This window comes from Podarcis vaucheri (genome assembly GCF_965113315.1).
Source record: "Podarcis vaucheri genome assembly, chromosome: 4".
Classification (NCBI taxonomy): Eukaryota; Metazoa; Chordata; class Lepidosauria; order Squamata; family Lacertidae; genus Podarcis; species Podarcis vaucheri.
Window position 1 is genome coordinate 60,737,111 of NC_138762.1, and position 19,864 is coordinate 60,756,974.

At 41.6% G+C, this 19,864-nt stretch overlaps 1 protein-coding gene across 4 annotated transcripts; it reads right to left on the reverse strand.

Moving 5' to 3' along the window:
• Positions 1–11,175: 11,175 nt before the first annotated feature.
• On the reverse strand, positions 11,176–18,634 carry NYX (nyctalopin). Of its 4 annotated transcripts, XM_082221511.1 has the most exons (4): positions 18,527–18,634; positions 16,737–16,863; positions 16,265–16,328; positions 11,176–13,089 (listed from the first exon to the last, which is right to left on the reverse strand). In XM_082221511.1, the coding sequence occupies exons 3-4, from the start codon at positions 16,284–16,286 to the stop codon at positions 11,687–11,689; spliced, it is 1,425 nt and encodes a 474-aa protein (XP_082077637.1). In that variant the 5' UTR covers positions 16,287–16,328; positions 16,737–16,863; positions 18,527–18,634; the 3' UTR covers positions 11,176–11,686. The 4 variants fall into 4 exon arrangements, with proteins under 4 accessions (XP_082077637.1, XP_082077636.1, XP_082077639.1 ...); XM_082221510.1 differs by lacking the exon at positions 18,527–18,634 and having other exon boundaries at positions 16,737–17,389; XM_082221513.1 differs by lacking the exons at positions 16,737–16,863; positions 18,527–18,634 and having other exon boundaries at positions 11,176–13,028; positions 16,265–16,689.
• Positions 18,635–19,864: the final 1,230 nt, after the last annotated feature.

Sequence of the window (19,864 nt, forward strand, 5' to 3'; positions counted from 1 at the left end):
ACTGAAAAAAATATGTGTAATAAAACAAACATGTGCACAGGTACAAATCTCCGGGAGCTTCCAATTGGCCACGTCCTCCTGCAGTGCATACTGAATGGGGAAGCGTTTGTTCTTGACAATGTGTGAAGCAGTCCTAAATTTTATATGCAGAGCCTTAATAAGCAAATATTTTCCATGTATTCATCTCAGGGTTGTTGCTATTTTCTGATTTATCTGACCTTCCTTCAGCAAAGGGTAACGTCTGTTCCCTGTCCTAGAAGAGGGAGACTGAGCATTTCCCATCCCAGTTTGATGTCTTTGTGAACTTAAATCACCATTTATCGCCAGTATTGATGTACCTTGGACTGATTGTTTTACATTTTTATTATTTAATATGGATTTTTTGCTTTTGTTATTAAATTCCAGTATGTTTTTGAAAAGTGTTATCCTCAACGTTAAAATGCAAAAAAAAAAATTATTTACTCATAGATAGCTTCACCTCCTTGAGAACCATTCAGAATTCAACATATGTTAACAATATAAAAGACTAAAGATTTTTAAAAGGCCTAAGAAGAGTTAATGCACTTTGAGAAGACTGCAAGCAAGAGCAAAGAGAGCCATTTCCTTTGGCATATAAGTCTTTGCACTAGGGTATTTATGTATAGAGGGTGATACCCAACATTAGTCCTCCTCAGAGTATACCCATTGAAATCAATGAGTTGAATCCAACTCTGCACACAGAGTTCCACTTGTGCAACAGGATTTCTCCTACCTCACTTTTCCTCACATGTCCCAAAGAACTACTCTGCAAACCTTTTATAGCAGATTTTGAGGGTATGCAGGTGAGAAGTCCCATTGCACAACCCAGTAAACTTAAATACATTGATCTCAGTGGACAACCATAATTTAGCTGGCTAGCACCCAGAACGTTTATCAGTTGCCTTTGTCTCATTGCATAGTCCATGACACCTTCAGAAATTCGGATTGCAAGCTAGTTTTGAGTTTCTGAACCTGGCACAATGTAAGTTTAATGAGAAAAAGTTATCCCTTTTTCTATCCCCTCCCCGAGCTTTGATTATTCAACTATAAACATAACCATTTAATTTGCATTTGTTATTAGACTACATGGTTTTCCTGACTTTATGACATCATGCCTTGCATCACAGGGCTGGCAAAAAATTGAAGCAATATACAGCTGTTTCTTTACCATCAACATTATTCTTAAGGAATTGAGTGTACTATTATAATCCAGTGCTGTGGAAATGGAATCACTGAGCTGATTCAATAAGCTTTTAATCTCCCAGCATTCTAACATCTGCATTAGTGACTTATTCTCTCTGGATTTTTTCTGCTCTTACGTGTTAAACTTTTTATTCTTTAGCTAAATATTCAGCAGCAAATTACGGGGATTTAGTAGCCAGTGCCACTATCAAAAACATTTGTGCTAGTAGCATATTTATTAGCAGTATCTGTGTACACTTGTGATGCAAGTTCATCTTCCATGACAACAGCAAAACCCTAGTTCATTTTAATGCAGCTAAGTAGCACCCATGGTTTGTAGTATTGTGCTTCTCAGCTGAAATTCCTGCATTGCAGGGGATTGGACTGGATGGCCTTCAGGGTCCCTTCTGACTGCAATTCTATGGTTCTGTGGTCACCAGGATTGCACCCTTGGTGGGTGGCTCCTGCACTGCCAACACCCATTAACAATGCCACCACCTCCCACCCCATCCAAAATGGTGGAGTATGGTGGAGTCCCCCATCTTGATTCAAAATAGCAGCCAACCTTTTCCAAACAAAGACCAAAATCTGCACCTCCATCTTAAGAACCGCCATGTCAAATTGGAATAGCAGAATCATCAGAGACATCCCCATTGACCCAGTTTGTTGCACCAAATTGAGCAACAATCTCTTGTGACATCTCCAGATAGGCAGAGCTTGGAATGGTTCAGTCTGCTGTTTGGATTCCAAACATTGTCCAATGGTATCCAAGCAGACCGAAACCTGCTCTTCGCTCTTGGGAACCAACACACCAAATTAAGCAACAGTATTTTCAGAGGGGTCAGAATTGGTACAGCTTGGAACCATCACACCAAACTGGGCGACACAACACCATACTGAGCAACAGCGCCTTCAGAGGCATCGAAATGCAGAACTCTGCATCCAAAACAGAGTTACTAGGAAGAAGGATTGGCTGCTGTACCACTGTGAGCATTGGAGCTCTGTGGGGGTAATAAGGGTCTTCTAATAACTCATCACCTTAACAAACTACAGTTCCCAGGATTCTTCGTGTGGAAGTCGTGACTGCTGAAAGAGGTATGATGCCACTTTAAATATATTGTGCAGACGATGTCTCAAGAGTGAAAACCAGGAGTGCCTTTTTCTGTGAACTTGAGCAGGTGCTTGGAAGCATCCTGCTCCTCACTTGGAAGAATATGCTGTTCTGCCCACCCCGGCCACTCATTTGCACCTGGCTCTATTTGGTAAATTTCAGAGTTCTGGGTTTTTTGTTTGTTTGTTTTTTAAAGGTAGAAAAGGCAAGCCTGAAACCGGCCCACCCTGATTTACTGGATGTGCCTATGCTGCCATGTTTTTGAGAAACAAAAGACACCACAGGACAACTTCCATGGTACTGAACAGTAGCCTCCCATGACTACTCTGGAAACAGCCCTGGAGGTCAGAATGGAACCACTAAAGGATGGTGCCTCCATACTACCCCTTCTTAAAAATAATATTAGGGAACAATGAAGGAGCCTCTCTGTATGTATGTATCTATCCAAAAGGCATGATAAACAGAGGCTTTGTTTTCTGTTGGAATAAGAAACCTTACCATTATTAATATTTAAATGAAATTGAAATGGGTCTCGAGGAAAAAAGAGAGCATCTGTCCAGAGAATTAGCACTTCTATGAAGAAATTAGCATGGTGAGTTACTGCATTGTTTTGTAATATTCTGATATCTACTAGCTTTCATTTTAATTGGTATTCTGAAATGGGGGTAAATCAACACATAGATGTTACTTTGGGGGAATCCAAGGGGGGTGGGGATATGCCAGGTACTCAAGTGAATTAGGCCAGCTATCTTTGAATGTTTACCTGAGTGTCATGTTTATTCAGCAATGTCAACCCCTTATTCTCGTCCTGTGGAAATGCCTTCATGTTTTTTTCACTGAAAAATATGCCAGAATGCTTTATGTGACTAGTACTCTGTTTATGAAAGGATTAGCAGAAAATGAAATGGAAAGATCATTGTTTTCAGGGAGTGTATGTAGCCATGACATATTCCCATGGGGATCTGTAATTAAATCTTCCAGGTTTGTTGTTGTTGTTTAAAATTGAATAGCAGTCACAAGGAGGAAGTTTGGATCAGGACTCTGGTATCAGGGTGGGAGATAACCTTCTCTCCCAGTGCCTTCTTCTGATTTAAATAGTTTCTCCAGCAGCTATTTGCCCTGCAATGTAGAACCAACAAGTGTCATGCAGCTAATTTTTACTGTGATACAATTAGCATCCGCAGTGGCAAATTTCAGTAGGAGAACAGTATGCAGTGGGAAAGTTAACCCACCCTTAGTGGTGCAGTGGTGGTCCAAATTGGCCCTTTCCTCCTTAGCTGCTGTTCAGATTTTTAAATAGTGGGAGCGAAGTGGTAGGAAAGACTTAAATTATTAGGAAAGGTGTTGGAGATGAAATTGCTAGCATCATAATGCTTTGTTATTCTAATGGTGTGGCTGTATTTGGAATACTGTGAATGGGTGCTCCATTTCAAAAAGGAGATCATACCTTTGGAAAAGGTACCCCAAAGTGCTACCCAAATTATTGTGTTTGGAGCACCCACCGTATGAGGAAAGTTTTTCAGGATTATTTTTTTTAGTTCAGAAAAAAGCTATGGAGTTGCATTGGGATTTTTTGACAATAATGAATGGAACTGAGAGGAGTGTAGATAGAAATTTAGAGTTCAGGGTCACCCAATTAAATTGATGAGCACTATATTCAGGGCTAACTACTTTTTTGCACAAATTGTTCAAACTTGTGAAGAAGAAAATATACTGAAGATAGCTCATGATCAAACATTATCAAATTCAATTCATAAAAAACCTTTCAGCTTAGTATGTTCTTCTAAGGGCTTTCCATGTTCACTCCAGCTCCAAAATGCCAGGAGAGCTCATTTGCCCTAACCCCATGGCTGATGCTTGAGAACAAATTCACATATTGTTACAATGCAGTTCAATCATGACCTACGAAGTCCAAAACCTCAGTCTTTCCTGTGCCGGGAAACTCAGCAAATTCTTAAAAAGCCTCTCTTATCTCCCACTGACTCTGGGTAACCTGCAGTAAGCAGGGAGTTCACCTAGGTGACATTTGAGCACATTTCCAACTCCTTATCATTCTGTGCGAATGGGATTTGTTGCCAGTTGGGTACTTGCTATGCAAAATAATACCTTCAGCTGTATAGACTCCGTATGTGTATTCCAGTGAACAAGCAAAACTAAGATAGCTCAGTTGGCAGCGCATAAGACTCTTAATCTCAGAGCATGGGCATGGGCGTAGCTGCCCCCCCCCCCAGATCAAGTAAAACAAAGTTGTTGTTTAGTCGTTTAGTCATGTCCGACTCTTCGTGACCCCATGGACCAGAGCACGCCAGGCACTCCTGTCTTCCACTGCCTCCCGCAGTTTGGTCAAACTCATGTTCGTAGCTTCGAGAACACTGTCCAGCCATCTCGTCCTCTGTCGTCCCCTTCTCCTTGTGCCCTCCATCTTTCCCAACATCAGGGTCTTTTCCAGGGAGTCTTCTCTTCTCAAGTAAAACAATAGAAATAACTAACTAACCAATCACATCATCCCTGCCGCCCCTAACAAAAGTCCTGGCTACACCCATGTCTCAGGATCATAGCTTTGAGTCCCACATTTTGCAAAAGATTCCTGCATTTTGGGGGGTTAGGCTAGATCAGGGGTCCCCAACCTGCGGCTGGAATAACCACAGGAGTCCAAATCAATATTGTCAACCTGTCTGTTCAGGGTCATGGCCCTGAACAGCACAAATTTCCCTGAAATGGAAAGTTTTTTTGTAATTGAGTTTCTAAGATAGTTGATGGGCCCTTAAACGTTTGCTGCTACCTCTTAAGTCACAAATATTTCTGCGTTTTTATTAGTTTTGAGAAACCCCGTCTGCTGGCTTTTGCTTAAAATGCACTGTTAACTTTTTTTTACCACTATTGCCATAATAAAGTTTTCATGTTAAGGACAACAGCAATAAAAGCAGTTCCTAAATATACATTACAAAAAGAACCAGCTGTACAGAAATGAAAGCCAACCAATATTCCGGATCCTACTAGCAGTTTTATCAAATATCTGCAAACTTCAAGCCGCATGATGAACAATGTTTTCCCTGGAGAAATCCTCAACTTAATCTACAGCATTTGGCTGATACAGGAGGGGACAGGGACGAGACCTTTTATAATACACAGTTGAATTTAGCATTTAAGAAGATTATTGCATTTATAAATAGCCTGAAAATCCAAAGTCATTGAATGTAGTGCACAGAAGAGATCAATCAAGTAGTTATCATGCCATCTGGCCCCTTTTTTTGCAGTAGGAAAATTGTCCTATAACACTGCATTGGCTAGAATGCCTGGGTTTGGGTGTATTTAACACTCCACCCAAAAATGCTTGCTGCTACTGCTGCTGTGATTGCTTTTTTCTTTGCATAGCTGAACAATAATAGGGCCACACAGTTAGGAATTTAGCAGCATAAAATCCTATTTTGTAAGGCAGTCAAAACTATAGACTGGAGAAAGAGTGAGGATTCTACCGCTTTCAACAGCAGCTGGGCTTGGAAAAGCTGGACAATCCATTTCCACCAGTCCATGCAATAACAAGTTGTTCATTATTTCTTACTATGGCTGCTACTCTGAAAGGCTCAGCAGAAACAATGTGTAACTCTGTAAACCATCTAAAATTTGTCAGGAAAGGGTCATTATTAGTTGAAGCATCCGTCATTAATAACACCGCCTGCTGTTTTTAAATCAAGAGTGGGAACTGGCTTTTGTGGCTGGATTGTGTGTTTGACATGCCTAGTCAATGATTTTTTATTTATTTATTTAATACTGTTTATAAACCATCTGTTTGCCTATTCTTCCCTATAATACCCATTGCAGATGTAAGAACATGAATTATATTTTAAAACAGGATCTTTGTGTAGGGAAATTTTAGTCAGACATTTTATTCTTTCACTTCTTTTATCATTTATGTTGGAATATGTGTGCTTTGAAAACCATAAGCCACATATTACAAGCTCCATGCACTTGTGGGTAAAAAAATTTTCTTATTGTATCGCCAGATTGGGGAAAGTGCTCTTTTAAGAGTTCCCATTATATTAAAAAATATTAATCTTACACTAGACAACACTTTTTTAAAAAAAATATCCAAAGCTAAAGACAGGTTACATAATTATCTAGTTCACAGTAGCCTTAAGGGAGTGTTGAATTTTTCAGCTTTCAAATTCCAAGAATGAGGGGTGCTAAAAAGTTGTAACATAACTTGGGAATTCAAAAGATATTTTGGTTAAATTAATATAATATAATTTAGTTTTGCTTGGTAGGTAAAATGTGTGTAAAAATTCACTGGAAATAATTAAAAATGATTGTCAAGTACTTGCAGTTTATTTATTATTATTATTATTATTATTATTATTATTATTATTATTATTATTATTATTATTTAGCATTACATGACATTTTCAAGAGGCAAAATTAAAATTCTTTGGTAAACAGCATCAGTTGAAAAGTGGGTGGTTATGGTGGTGCCCAGGTAGACAAAAAAGTGCAGTTGGAAAAATCGGGGCAGGGACATTAGGTGTATGTGTTTACTGAGCACTTTTACGCAGAGATATTGCCTTGTCTGCATATGCAATATTTTTAAGATGTTTTATTGCTTTATCACTTGTTTACCACCCTGGACTCCTCTGGGAGAAAGGGCAGGGTACTGTCCTAAACAAGTATGAGGACAGGGCTAATGCTTAATTAGGGATTTTGAACCCTTAAGTCAAGAAGAGGGGAAGGGAAAGAGACGTTGCGTCTTCTTTCCCCGCCTCACCCCCCCCCCCAAATCAAGACCTGAGGTGTTTCCCTTCCCTCAGGATCATTTCAGCTCCACAGCTGTTGAGCACAGTGATTCATTGGGTGGAGTGCGTACGCTGGCGAGGATCATAGCAGTGCACTTGTAATTTGGCAGCCCTGCAAAAAAATTGATCTTTTCTCTCAAAGCCATGAAAGACACACTCTCAACACAACGCCAAATATTTCATCAATGAACATTGTTTGGTTTGTTGGCTGTTTTGTTTTCTTGAATGAAAGCTCCACTCCTCAATTTCCTTCTCTCCTTCCCCCACCTCACACAAACGTGAGAAACAGGGAGTGTCCTGATCTACCTGGCAAGCAAGTCACGTTCAAAGTCCAGGGATCAAACCACACCAAGTCCAAAGGTTAGGAAACACAGTCCAAGTAAAAATGTCTGATATCAGGATACAGTCCAGAGTCAAACCTGAAGCAAAGTACAGTTGAGGTCCAGGAACATTCAAGCCAAGGTCCGCCAACATGGGCAGTTGAGCAGACACAGCACTTCCTCTCTGCTTCCCTTTGGTACTTTGCCTGCTGATTGCAGCATCTGGGCTTGATGAGGCAGATGACCCTCACCTGTGCCAAGCCCACTCCAGCTGAGGAATCACACACATTCCCAGAGCTAGTGAGTCCCACCTGGCCAGCTAGGGAGCTGGGCTGTAGGCCCTTGCTTGCCTCAGCCTCCTACAACGCCTCTCCCACTGCTCTCTACACTTCAGGGCCTGCCATGTTTGTGGGGACAAGCCCCCCTCTGGCTCTGGCTCTGGGTCCTGCTGCCCTGGTTCCTGTGCATTGGCCCTCATCCCCTCGCCATCGCGTGAGTACTTCCTTCCCTATCCCCTGCTTGCCCCAGTGTGTCCCAGTCCCAGCCCTTGCCAGGAACCTCCTCCCCCTCGGGTTTGAGAGATACCAGCTTTGGTAGCACATGTTTGATGGGGCAAAAAGAATAAATACAGGTAACTTTCAGGAAGATACAATGGCTCTTGCACCAATGTAAGTGATATTGAGTTGGGCTTTATATTAGTGCAAGGGCCATTGGATTGTCCTGTGTTAAGAGACTGCATAGTAGATAAGAACTGCTGACTCCTATGGAGAAACAGTCATTGCTACAGAGTGTAGAGTCATAGAATTATAGAATTGGAAGGGACCATAAGGGTCATCTAGTCCAACCCCCTGCAAGACAGGAATTTATTTTGCCCAACATGTAGGCATGGAGTTGCAAACCATGCAAGTCCTTGTAAACAAGCAGAAAAGCATGCTTTGAACTCATTTATGTTTGTTTGGTTTTTTAAGTGATGGGGAATTGTGCAGTTGGAAAATCTGCTTTTAAGAAACCCTGAATAATAACATTTTCCAAGTGGAAACCTTACACACTGATTTGGTTTCTTCATGAATGCTAATTAATATCCATGCCTATAAAGGCATGTATGAGTACAGACATTTTCTAAGGAGGGGGGGCATTCATAATTTTTTATATGTATCTGTAGTCTTTCTCCTTGCAGTATAGCTTATAGCACTGCAAAGACTTCTATATATATTCAGTGCCTATAGCACAACAAACCATTTAAAAGCAAATTTAAAAAACAGAATAATAATTAAATGCCCTGTTATGTGCTGTTTGAGATGTAATTGAAGGGTTAAGAGACTCCAGGTGGTGTGGCTGCATAAATGGCACTTGCAGGATTTGCTCAGTCAGTAGAGCATGAGACTCTTAATCTCAGGGTTGTGGGTTCGAGCCCCACATTGAGCAAAGGATTCCTGCATTGCAGGGAGATGGACTAGATGACCCTGGTGGTCCCTTCCAACTCTACAATTCTGTGATTCTACAATTCTGTCATAGGGAGTTCAGGAGTACCACATAGCTGCTTGTGGTGGTGTTATTTGAATTGATATATACTGCCCTGTACTTGGAGGTCACAGAATAAAATCAAAATATAAAACCACAAAATGTATAATCAAAATAAAACAACAACCCAATAACACCCCCCCCCAAAAAAAACCCCACATTTTAAAAGGGCATAGGATGTCAGTCAAATCAACCAAAGGCCTGGTTTAAAAGGAACATTTTTGCCTTGTGCCTAAAGGTGTATAATAAAAGCGCCAGGCGAACTTCCCTGGGGGGAGCATTCCAGAGACGGGAGCCAATGCAGAGAAAGCCTGTTCTCGTGTTGCCACCCTCCAGACCTCTCGAGGAAGAGGCACACGAAGAAAGGCCTCAGAAAATGATCTCAGGGTCCGGGTAGGTTCATATGGAAAGAGGCGGTCCTTGAGGTATTGTGGTCCTGAGCTGTTCTTCACAGAGGAGAGGTAGGGATGATGGAGGCAGGGGCAAATGGCTTACTGACCTGAGTAGCCACTGCCCATAGCATAGCAGCTGTCCCTGCCCATTTTAATTTTATTTACATTATATATGCTACATACCCTGCTTTGTCCAAGCCCCTTCTATTTGGTGGAGAGGACTGCTGGCTTGCTCAGCACCTGTGAAGAGTCAGGGGCTTACCCCCTCCCCTCCCCTCCCCCTCCCTTGAGTTCACCCACAGCCCAGTGGACAAAGTCTGAAGGAGAGCTGAAATGACTGGATGTAATGAGACAAAAGCAATTTTAAAAACAATGATCATGACAAGTAACACCACTTAGTGGGAAAATCAGGGTGGGAGATGACTATTGAAGAAATTAACTGAAGTGAAAATGTAATTTTGGGAGAGATCACTATGAGAAATTAAATATTTTAATTCATGTCATGGTTGTTGCATCAGAACATAACAACACCCCTGGTGGGAAGGCCAGGTTTTCAGACATTTTGCTTCCAAAAGCAGTCAGCCAAATGTCTCTGGGAGCTCAAAAACTGGGCATGAAGATGGTAGTGGCTTTCTCTTATTTTTTATTTCTAATATACCCATGTGTTTTGGAAGTATCTTGCATCTGAACATAGAGATTATGTTTAGCTATCACAGGTAAAAGCTGTCAATATGTCAATTCAGATATTTTTTTTAACCCATCGAAACTAATGGTGGTCAGTACACCTCACAGCTGTGAGTTCTGTATGTTCATTATGCATTGTTTGAAGAAGAATGTTAGCAGCCTTTCTTTATAAAGCTGCCAGAATTTTATTTCCCTTGTTTCTGCAAAGTGTGGCTATCATGAGGGGAGAACAATTCAGACCATGGCACTCCAGCTAATGTTGAGTCAAATGAGAGAGGTCAGCTTTGGAAGCAGAAATGATTTTGGCAGTGTCAACATTTGTGGCCTTACAGAAGCAGGTCTTCTGTAAAAATGGGTGTGACAGCAGCTGTGGGAGCAAAGGAGCAGCTTGCCTTAAACTGCATTTGTGGCTCCATCTTGGTAAAAGTCAATTGTCTCCATCTAATCCAGCATTCCTCTTTCCCACAGAAGCTAGCCAGCTTATAGTTAGGACACGAGTGTGGTGCTCCTCCCGTGTGTGTTTTTTTAATTCCTAGCATCTGATATAGTAGTTGTTATGTATTGAAGTGCTCACCCTGGCCACCAGGGCTATTGTGTATATTGTTTTCACTCAGGTCTACATCAGTTAATTTAGGCGGGAAACCCTGGGTTGTTGTTGCGATGTGACAGCTGGCTGGCTATAAAAGCAGGCCGGCTGAGCTGTGTTCAGTTCAGTTCAGTTCCAGCTTACTTATAAAGAACTACTTGGAGGAATCTCTGTGTCATCTGCTTTGTCAACCCACTACTTAATAGTAGTAATTCCATGTAGCTATCATGGGTGTTCAGAGGAGCTTCCAATGCTGTCCCCTGAAGATAATGGAATGAGACGGTGGCAGTTGTTAGGCCTCTCTCTCAACATTCCCAGACTCACAGGCATGGCAAGTACAGTGTGTGGTAGCAATGGTGAAATGCTCTCCCTACAGTAAGCAGAGGAATCAGGTCTAGCAGAGGAAGTGAAAAGTCTTGTTTAAACATGGATATATATTTGTGAAGTGTGTTTATAAAAAACATGGCAGAAAAAGGGAAAAAACCCATCCCTAATATCTGGATTATTATGCTTTAGTCTTGTTAAATAGGTTCCCATCAGGTGCAAGAGATTCATACAGAGAAACTAATCCCTATGTTTTTCTGATCCTTTTAATAGCTGCAGAACACCATCACCCTTTTTTGTTCCATGACAATAGCATCCTATATGTAAGAACCACCAGAATGTCTTGCCAAATCCCTTAGTAAAGCTGCAAGTCTATTATCTATTTTTTTCAGTACATATCACCATACATATTGTTTTCTGTCTTCCTTATTAAGCTATGTCTGATTATAAAATATGAACAGCAATCATGTTCCTGCCAACCTTCTTTCAATTCATCATGAATTTGGATTAATTTTACTGCAGCTTTACTTTAGAGTCACTCTTATGGGAGACTAATGACAGGAATCACACTCACTCAGTGTGACAGATTATAAAATTATAAAGCGCTTTATAAATGAGTTCTGCCTCTGTGAACCTAAACCTATTTTGAAAGATGGGCCCAAAGTAGATCACTAGGTCTAAATATGCACTAAACCACAGAGACCTTTTGTACCTGATCTATGTCTGAAGGTGGTACTTAACATTCTATCCTGTACAAAACACTATACAGAGGGTATAGAACTTCTAGTAGTTCTAAACAATATCCAAAGATTTAGATAACATACAAATCTGATATTGCATTCCCCCAGTCCTAAAGACGCCTCATTAGTCAATCCATCTAACAAGGTTGTGTTGACAAAAGCTTCTGTGGTGTTTCCTACTTCTTCCGAAAGGCCCTTCTGGAGCAGGAATTTAGAGATAAGGCTGTTGAACTTGTTCTCTGTGGTAGATTGTGGTTCTGTGGTTGCGAAAGGATTGTAAGTTGTGGCATTTAGCTCCTCTGGGTCAAGACAAAAACCTTCAGGCGTTCTCTCGAAAGAAACATCAGTTAAGTCAAGACCGGCCACAGAGGATGGGGAGGCACAAGGAATATCCCTAACAAGTCTGTAGTTCTCCATCCATTCCTTCAGCCACTCAATCCTGCAGTCGCATTCCCAGGGGTTCCGGAAAAGATAGAGTCTTCCTAGGAAGTAGACAGGTTGGAAGACTGAGAAAGGCAAGGTGGTTAGGTTGTTACTGTTCAAGTGCAAAGACACCAAGCTTATGAGGTTTTCAAAAGCCCCTTCCTCAATGTGGCTAATCCTGTTCCTGTCCAAATACAAAACTTCCAGCTCTAACTGGTCCTGGAACCATGTATTAGAGACATTTCGAAGTAAATTGCCGCCAAGATTAAGCATGTTGAGACGTCTTAGGCCGTCAAAACAGTTATCAGGGAGGTCACTGAGGACATTGTCATTTAAATAAAGATACTCCAATTTCTGACAGTACTGAAAAGCTCTGTCATGAATCACGTTTATTCTGTTATCTTGCAGATTGAGATATTTCAGCTGGGTCAGACCCAAGAGAGAATTATAAGCCACAGCTTCGATCTTGTTTTTCTCCAGATAAACATGGGTCAAATTCTCCATCCCTCGTATCGCTCCTGGAATCCTTTTGAAGTTGTTCTGAAAGCAAAAGAGTTCCTGAAGAGCTGGAAGCTCTATAAAAATCCTGTCTGGGATGTTGAAAAGGTTGCAGTCCGCTAAGTCCAGTCTGACGAGCCTCTTGAGTGAAATGAAAGTCCTTGTGTGCAAATACTGAATGTATTCATTGTGGGCCATTTTTAGTTCCGTCAAGCTGGCTAGCCCTTTGAAAGCACCAGGAGTGATGAAGGATATGTTGTTGTGGCTTAATGAGAGAGATCTGAGGGATGGGAGGGTACCAAATGCCCTCTCAGCGAGGAATTTGATGCTATTTTTATCCAGGTTAATAGAGTGGGCCTCACAGGGAAACTCTTTAGGGATCTGTGTGAAACCAGCACGGTCACAAAGAATGGCACAACTCCTCTCTTGAGTGCACACACAGCTGGTGGGGCAGGAGCGGACACAGGCCCACACACAGTGAGCAAGGGGGATGCAGAGAAGGACTGGCAAGGAAGTGTACCAGCAAGGGAAGCGGGGGGAGAGAAAGAGAGAAATCAGATATTAGTGAACACTCACAGTATCAAAACACAATATTTATATAATGAATGGATCTTGCTTACTAGTAATAATAATAATAATAATAATAATAATAATAATAATAATAATAATAAAAAATTCTTTATACCCCACCCATCTGGCTGGGTTTCCCCAGCCACTCTGGGCAGCTTCCAACAAAAGATTAAAAATACATTAAAACATCAGTCATTAAAAACTTCCCTAAACAGGGCTGCCTTCAGATGTCTTCTAAATGTCAGGTAGCTGTTTATTTCCTTGACATCTGCAGGGAGGACGTTCCACAGGGCAGGCACCACTACTGAAAAGGCCCTTTGTCTGGTTCCTTGTAACCTCACTTCTCACAGTGAGGTAACCATCAGAAGGCCCTCAGCGCTGGACCTCAGTGTCCGGGCTGGACGATGGGGGTGGAGATGCTCCTTCAGGTATACTGGGCCAAGGTCGTTTAGGGCTTTAAAGGTCAGCACCAACACTTTGAATTGAGCCCAGAAACGTACTGGGATTGAGTGACTAGTTGCTGAGACAAACACCAGCTGTGGAAGGGTCCTATTAAGTTTCAAGAAGCTGATTTACTTTCGCAGAATCTCAATAAGCTCTACAAATTATGTGGCATGAGAAAGCTTCGCTATCACATCCAATAGGTTCTTCTTTGGGATCCTTTCAAGGGAGAGACTTGCCCCCAATTTACATAATGAAGGCATTTTCCCATCCTCTTCCCATCAGTAAGTTTTCTCTGTTCCTGTGGAACTGTATTTAAGGGATGCAGCTGGAACTAAGCCTAGGACTCTCTCGATTGTGAGAAGGAGAAACTGAAATTATTGGTTGTGAATGGGGAGGCTTCTCAAGTGCACACTGTGGGCAGGCTAGCCAACCGATAAGATTGTCATCATGGCAGGTGATGAGAGTTTAAAGGCATCAATGTCACTGCAATATTACAGGGTCCTTGTGTCAGCTTATCTGCTCACAGGGCCCCACATTTTCAAGCATTGGGCAAACAATTTTTTAAACACAAGTTAATGGAGTATAAGCAGTAAAAGCTAGCAGGTCTTCACAACCAAACACAAACATGTGGTATTGGGCCAGAATGTACTCAGCTTTTAAGAGCAAGCTAATTAAAACGAGTTCAAAGTTTTGTCTTCTGCCTTCAGTGGGACAAGACCCTGCTAAATCTGTTCAAAGGTTCCCCTCAATACTCCAGATTTGGGGAGGGTGCAAGGAAGAAGAGGAAGAAAGTCCCGTTGCGCTAGCGGTAATCTTTGCACGAGGGAATGAGTTAGAATACCACTCCACTATTATTAATAATATTAATTCCAGAAATCATCAAGGACTTGGACAAGGTGTCAGTGGTATGTCACATTCACTCAGGCAGATACTTGCACTCAGGACCACTTTTTAATGACTATCTGGAGAGGTGGAAATGTGTCCAAACTGACTGTCCTGATTTGTCGTTTGAGAATCATTTCGTGTCTAGGATTCTAGGTGCTGCTTGAAACTTGCTAATGGACTATCCCCCAGAACAAAATACATTTATAAAGCAACATGTCATTAATAAATGTGTGCTTGTAGCCTTTCTAAAAGTCCTCTCTGTGAAGCTTGGATGCTACACACGCTTACTGAATAGTGAGCGGACAACACCTAATGATATTGATCTGCTTGCATAATGGAAATCAGCTTGTGCAACAAGACTTCTGATTTCCCTTCTCCCCACTGTGCCCCCACCAATATCTGCTTGCGAGAGACTGCCAACCCTCCAAAGCAGATTTCTGGGGGCACACAGGGAAGGAGAAACATAGACCCACTCGTGCTATGTTGGAACGCATTGCTCTGCACACTTTTGCCTCTGCCCCCCCCCCCACCATGGCCCCTTAAAAAGGGTCCCCATCCTTGCTCCAGATGTTGTTGGGACTCCACCTCCCATCAGTCATCACCAGCGTGGCCAATGATCAGCAAATGATGGGAGTTGTAGTCCAACAACATTTAGAGAGCTCTAGGCTCCCCATCCCTGCTATAAGTCCTGCCTTAAAAGTTGGAATAGGAATAATCAGTCAAGTACTTGGGGTGGAAGGGAGGACATTTTAAAGGGATTTTTTAAAAAAAACACACCATCCTTTATGTTAATAAATGGTAAGAAACACTGCTTTCTCCTACACAGATGTATCTTTGGTACTTAGGAACATAAAGGGTGGTAACATTAAGGCCTACAGCTGCAGTAAAATAAAGCCTGCTGCATAACTCTTTCTGTTCATTTCCCCTTAACTAAAAGGCATCAACGCTAGTCTGTGTATTGTGTGTAAGTCAGCTTTAATGACCACAATGCAATAGTCCACCATCAAATCATCTATCTGCACAGCTCTAGTCTACTGTTTATTTAGGCATTATTAACGCAAAACTGTGTCACCCAGAATTAAGTATGCATTACCTGAAGGGCTTAGCTATTCCATGCAAGAGAAGGAAGGATAAACTAAGTCAAAAGAGCACTAAACTGAGGTAAATAATCCCCCCCACTGTAAACTGGATCCCCACTTTATTCTAATTTGCCTCAGTATAGCAGGGAATGGGCAGTGTTTTTATTTTTCATAAAATTGTCCCTAATCAAAGTCACAAATTAAGCCACACAAAATGCTGAAAAGTTCTTCAAATCCCAAATGTCAATTTGACATTTGTAGCAAGTATCCATTTTAGGTATCCAAAGAAAGGAATAAGCTTAAAAGACAGCCGCCATACTGTCTTTACACAGAAAGACAGTTAATACATAATTAAGTAGAGTCCACAGAGGGATACAATTTCCTCAGAGTTCATGGTCCATATTTCTCTTCAAAGAACCACAAAAACTAATCAATGTAATAGATTAAACAAAAGGGGAATTGCTGGTGTCCAGATATGACTGAAGTAAAAGGGCAGCATAGCAAAAAAATGACACAGATGTTGTAATACTTGGCAAATGATCCAGTCCTGTACCTTTATGCTGAAAAATCTGACTCCAAAAACTGATAAATTCCCTACAGTGGGTGCTTAACATAAATTAACTCTTCCAAAATAAAAGTACTACACACTACTAGCTTTAGAAATTGCTGTAAAATTTTGTGGAACGAAAAGTCTACTTACCATTTAAAATGATGACAAACATTACCCTGATTAGTTGCTTGTGGCATCTCAGGTCCTCCAAAATCTAAAAGCAGACCAAAAACAGGGAACTATGCCATACAGTTCTGATTTGCAATTGTCCTTTGCCTTTCTTTTTAAAAATGTACTGCTTATAATATGTTTTTTTCATCCTCTGTCTGAAAGCACAACTGATCTCCCTTCCGCTGGTTTCTTCCACAAACCTTTCCAACCAGCAACCCAATCCTTCGCATCTTTATTTTCAGAGTGAATTGGATTCCCGCTAAATTCAACGGGACTTTCTCCCAATAAATTGTGCATTGGATTGCGATCCTACTTGCCCAAACAGTCTTATAATACATCACACTGAAATATGAAGTGGACTGGAAATAATGCAAATGTATGGCTATATGTAACCAGCCACAGATACTTTCCTCCACCAACACCTAAAGGACTGGTTACCTGCCTCCCTTACCTGACAGGGGGATGTCTGTGTTGTCCTTTTTTCTTCTGAAGCTTGCAGTTAGCTCTGTTGCAGCATCTCTGAAAGGCTGGCATTTTCTCTGCTCTCAAAAGCTATCATTTAATGGCAGGAAAATCCTCTGTATCAGGGGAGGATTAGCAGAGACGGATGAATTTGTCTTGTTCCATAAAGCTCCTGGATTGTTGACAAATCCATCAGCTTTTATTCCCCTCACACCCCCCAAAAATCAGACAGGAGCTGGCCCTCAGCCATCCCCAGCATTACAAAGGAAAACAACCCTCGCCCAGCGCTAGTTACATAAGAAGAGGCATATAATTATGTTTGAGGGCAAGCTTATGATTTTAGCATACACAGTGACTGAGGAAGGCACACACCTGACTTCTCCTATCAAGGGAAAGTCTCAAAACTCAGCTGCCTGCCATAATCTGAACCACAACACATAGCAGTGGAACTGGATCTACCATTGGGTTGAGTGAGGCAGCCACCTCAGAAAGCAGAGGCTGGGACAGAAATGTCCCGTCCCCCCCCCCGTCTTTGAACAATGCCCCCACAGGTGCAGTGGGAAAAATGCTGTCCAGCCACCAGGACTGAAGTAACAAACATTTCTGGTGCCAGATGCTGTTCTCTTAGCATGCACTAGTTGCACAACCAACCTGCTTCATAGTGCAGACTGTGGCCATCAGCTGCAGTCATGCAATTGCACTTTATTTGCTCTCCCTGCCCCAGCATGCCTTCCAGATTGGGGGAGGGTGGAGCAAAAGCTTTTCGGTGCATCTGCACCCAGTATTTGTGGGAGAATCAGGCTTATGCCTAATGAAAGGGTTAAGACCATAGAGTAAGCTGTCCTGCCAGGTTTAACTACTGTATTTTTTGCTCCATAACACTCACTTTTTTCCTCCTAGAAAGTAAGGGGAAATGTCTGTGTGTGTTATGGAGCGAATGCCTACGGATGGTGGCGGGATCTGCTGCAGTCGTGAGCAGAGGATTCATGGTTCCCCTTCCTTCCCTCCTCCATGGCTCACTTTGAAACAGCAAAGCAGGAGAAGAGCTGCTGAGTGGGGAGGAGAGAGGGACAGAGAGCCTGCTTGCTTTAAAGGAGCAAAGCGGGAGAGGAGAGGGGCCGCTTACACGAGTCCGGAGCTGTTTTTTTCAGTGAGCCGGGGAGGAGGGAGAGAAGCAGAGCCTTTAAAGGAGCAAAGCGGGAGAGGAGAGGAGCCTTCTCCTCTTATACCCCTCTTCTGCATTATTAATAGCATCCTTCTCCACCCACCCCATGCGTGTTCCTTGACCCTTGAGTGCTTTCCCCTCCCTCCCCTCTTAAAATGTGGTTACAAAGCACGGATCCACATGGATCCTCAGGATTTTTGCATTGGGCTACCCCAAACTCACTGTCAGATCACATGTCTGTGGCCACAGCATGAACCACAAAAATCATACATCCACTGTTTCGTGTAGAATATTTTTTTCCTTGTTTTCCTCCTCTAAAAACTATGTGCGTGTTATGGTCTGGTGCGTCTTATAGAGCGAAAAATACGGTAGGTCACTTCCCCTCACATTAGGAAGGTGATAAAGCCTTTGTTCTTCCATTCCATCATGCGAAATCTACCTCTAGCTTAGACCATGTGACTTAAGCAAGCCATCCTTGTGTTTCTATACTTTAGGAACTTTCACGACTTTGGAACTCCAGTCTTACCGCTTGTCTTTTCTGACTGCTCTATGGAAAAGCACACGAATCTGATCTTTGAAGAGTTTGTAAGTAAACCATCTTTAACTTACCAAACACGTGGTCTTTTTCTATGCTAAGAGAAGTGGAGAACTTTAGAAGCAACCGAGGGGTTATTTTAAAGGTCTACTGCTCTATCCACACTTTCCTTTACTGTACGGTCGTACCTTGAAAGTCTAACAGAATCTGTTCTGGAATTCTGTTTGACTTCCAAAACATCTGACTTCCAAAGCGCAGCTTCTGATTGGCTGCAGGAAGCTCCTGCAGCCAATCAGAAGACCTGTCAAGACATCCGGCTTCCAAAAGAATGTTTGAAAATGAGTCACTTATGGGTTTTGATCGTTCGGGAACGGGAACGTTCGACTCCCAAGGTGTTGGGGAGCCAAGGTATGACTATATTTAATTTTTTTTTAATAAATATTTTATTAAGTTTTCACAATAAAAGACAAAGAAAATACAAAGTCACAAAAAAACCAATACAATACCAAAAATACAGACATTAAACACATCAAAAGAAGAAGAAAAAAAAGAGAGATAAAAACACATATAATAACAAACAAAAAAAATCCCTCTTTCTTAATTTCTCATCTTCAATTAGCTTATTTTCCGGACTTCCTCCCATCTCCCTTTCTTGTATCCCTTTTTAAAAATTAATTCAGCAAATTCATATCCTTTTCACCTTATTATTCAGCCACTCCTTTTTTACATTAATTTCATTAATTTTATCTTATCAGATCTCTAAAAGTTCTAAAGTTTTGACCATATTTAACCTTTCTATAAAAGCCAATTATTTCCTTTCCAATATCTCTTAATATTTTCTTATTACACTAATTCCATCAATTACAGAAAACATTTCTCATTCTAAGTTTATCCAACGTCCTTTTTCCTGGTTCCGGGTAATGTCAGTCCTTATATCATTAAAACCTCATCAGTCAGTCAGGTGTTCTAATGTCTAAAGCTCTCAAGTCAATTCCAAACCCCCTCTGCGAGTTTTCTTGTTTCTGCTTATAGTTGCATACACCCTTATTCCCTGTTGGGTTCTTTCGCATTTTCTTCTCCTTCTCTTTGGGGAGCCAGTCATCAGGGAATTCCGTCCAGCAATATTCTTCATTTCCTTCATCCAGTTATCCCATTCCCTGGTGTTGCACTCCCCAATATTTAGTTTGTAATCCAAAGCGTAGTTGTTCCAAAAAGAATCTTCCACTTGTTTCACAGTCCCGCCAGAGATGGCAATTTCCTTAAATCCAAAATTTTGCCAGTGTCCTCCAAATTCCATCCAAGGTACTGTATGACTATATTTAAATCTCTGCTGAGGTTCTCTCACCAGAGTACTTGCCCCAAACCTAGATCTCAGGCATCTAGGGAATTATCTTTTTATTATACCCAATATATATTT

Excerpts from the sequence above, each read along its gene's own strand:
- NYX (XM_082221511.1), bottom strand. The coding sequence starts at position 16,286 with ATGTTTGTCATCATTTTAAATG. Across the intron at positions 13,090-16,264 it reads GTTTGTCATCATTTTAAATG|TCCTTCTCTGCATCCCCCTT; the intron begins GTAAGTAGACTT and ends CTTCCTTGCCAG.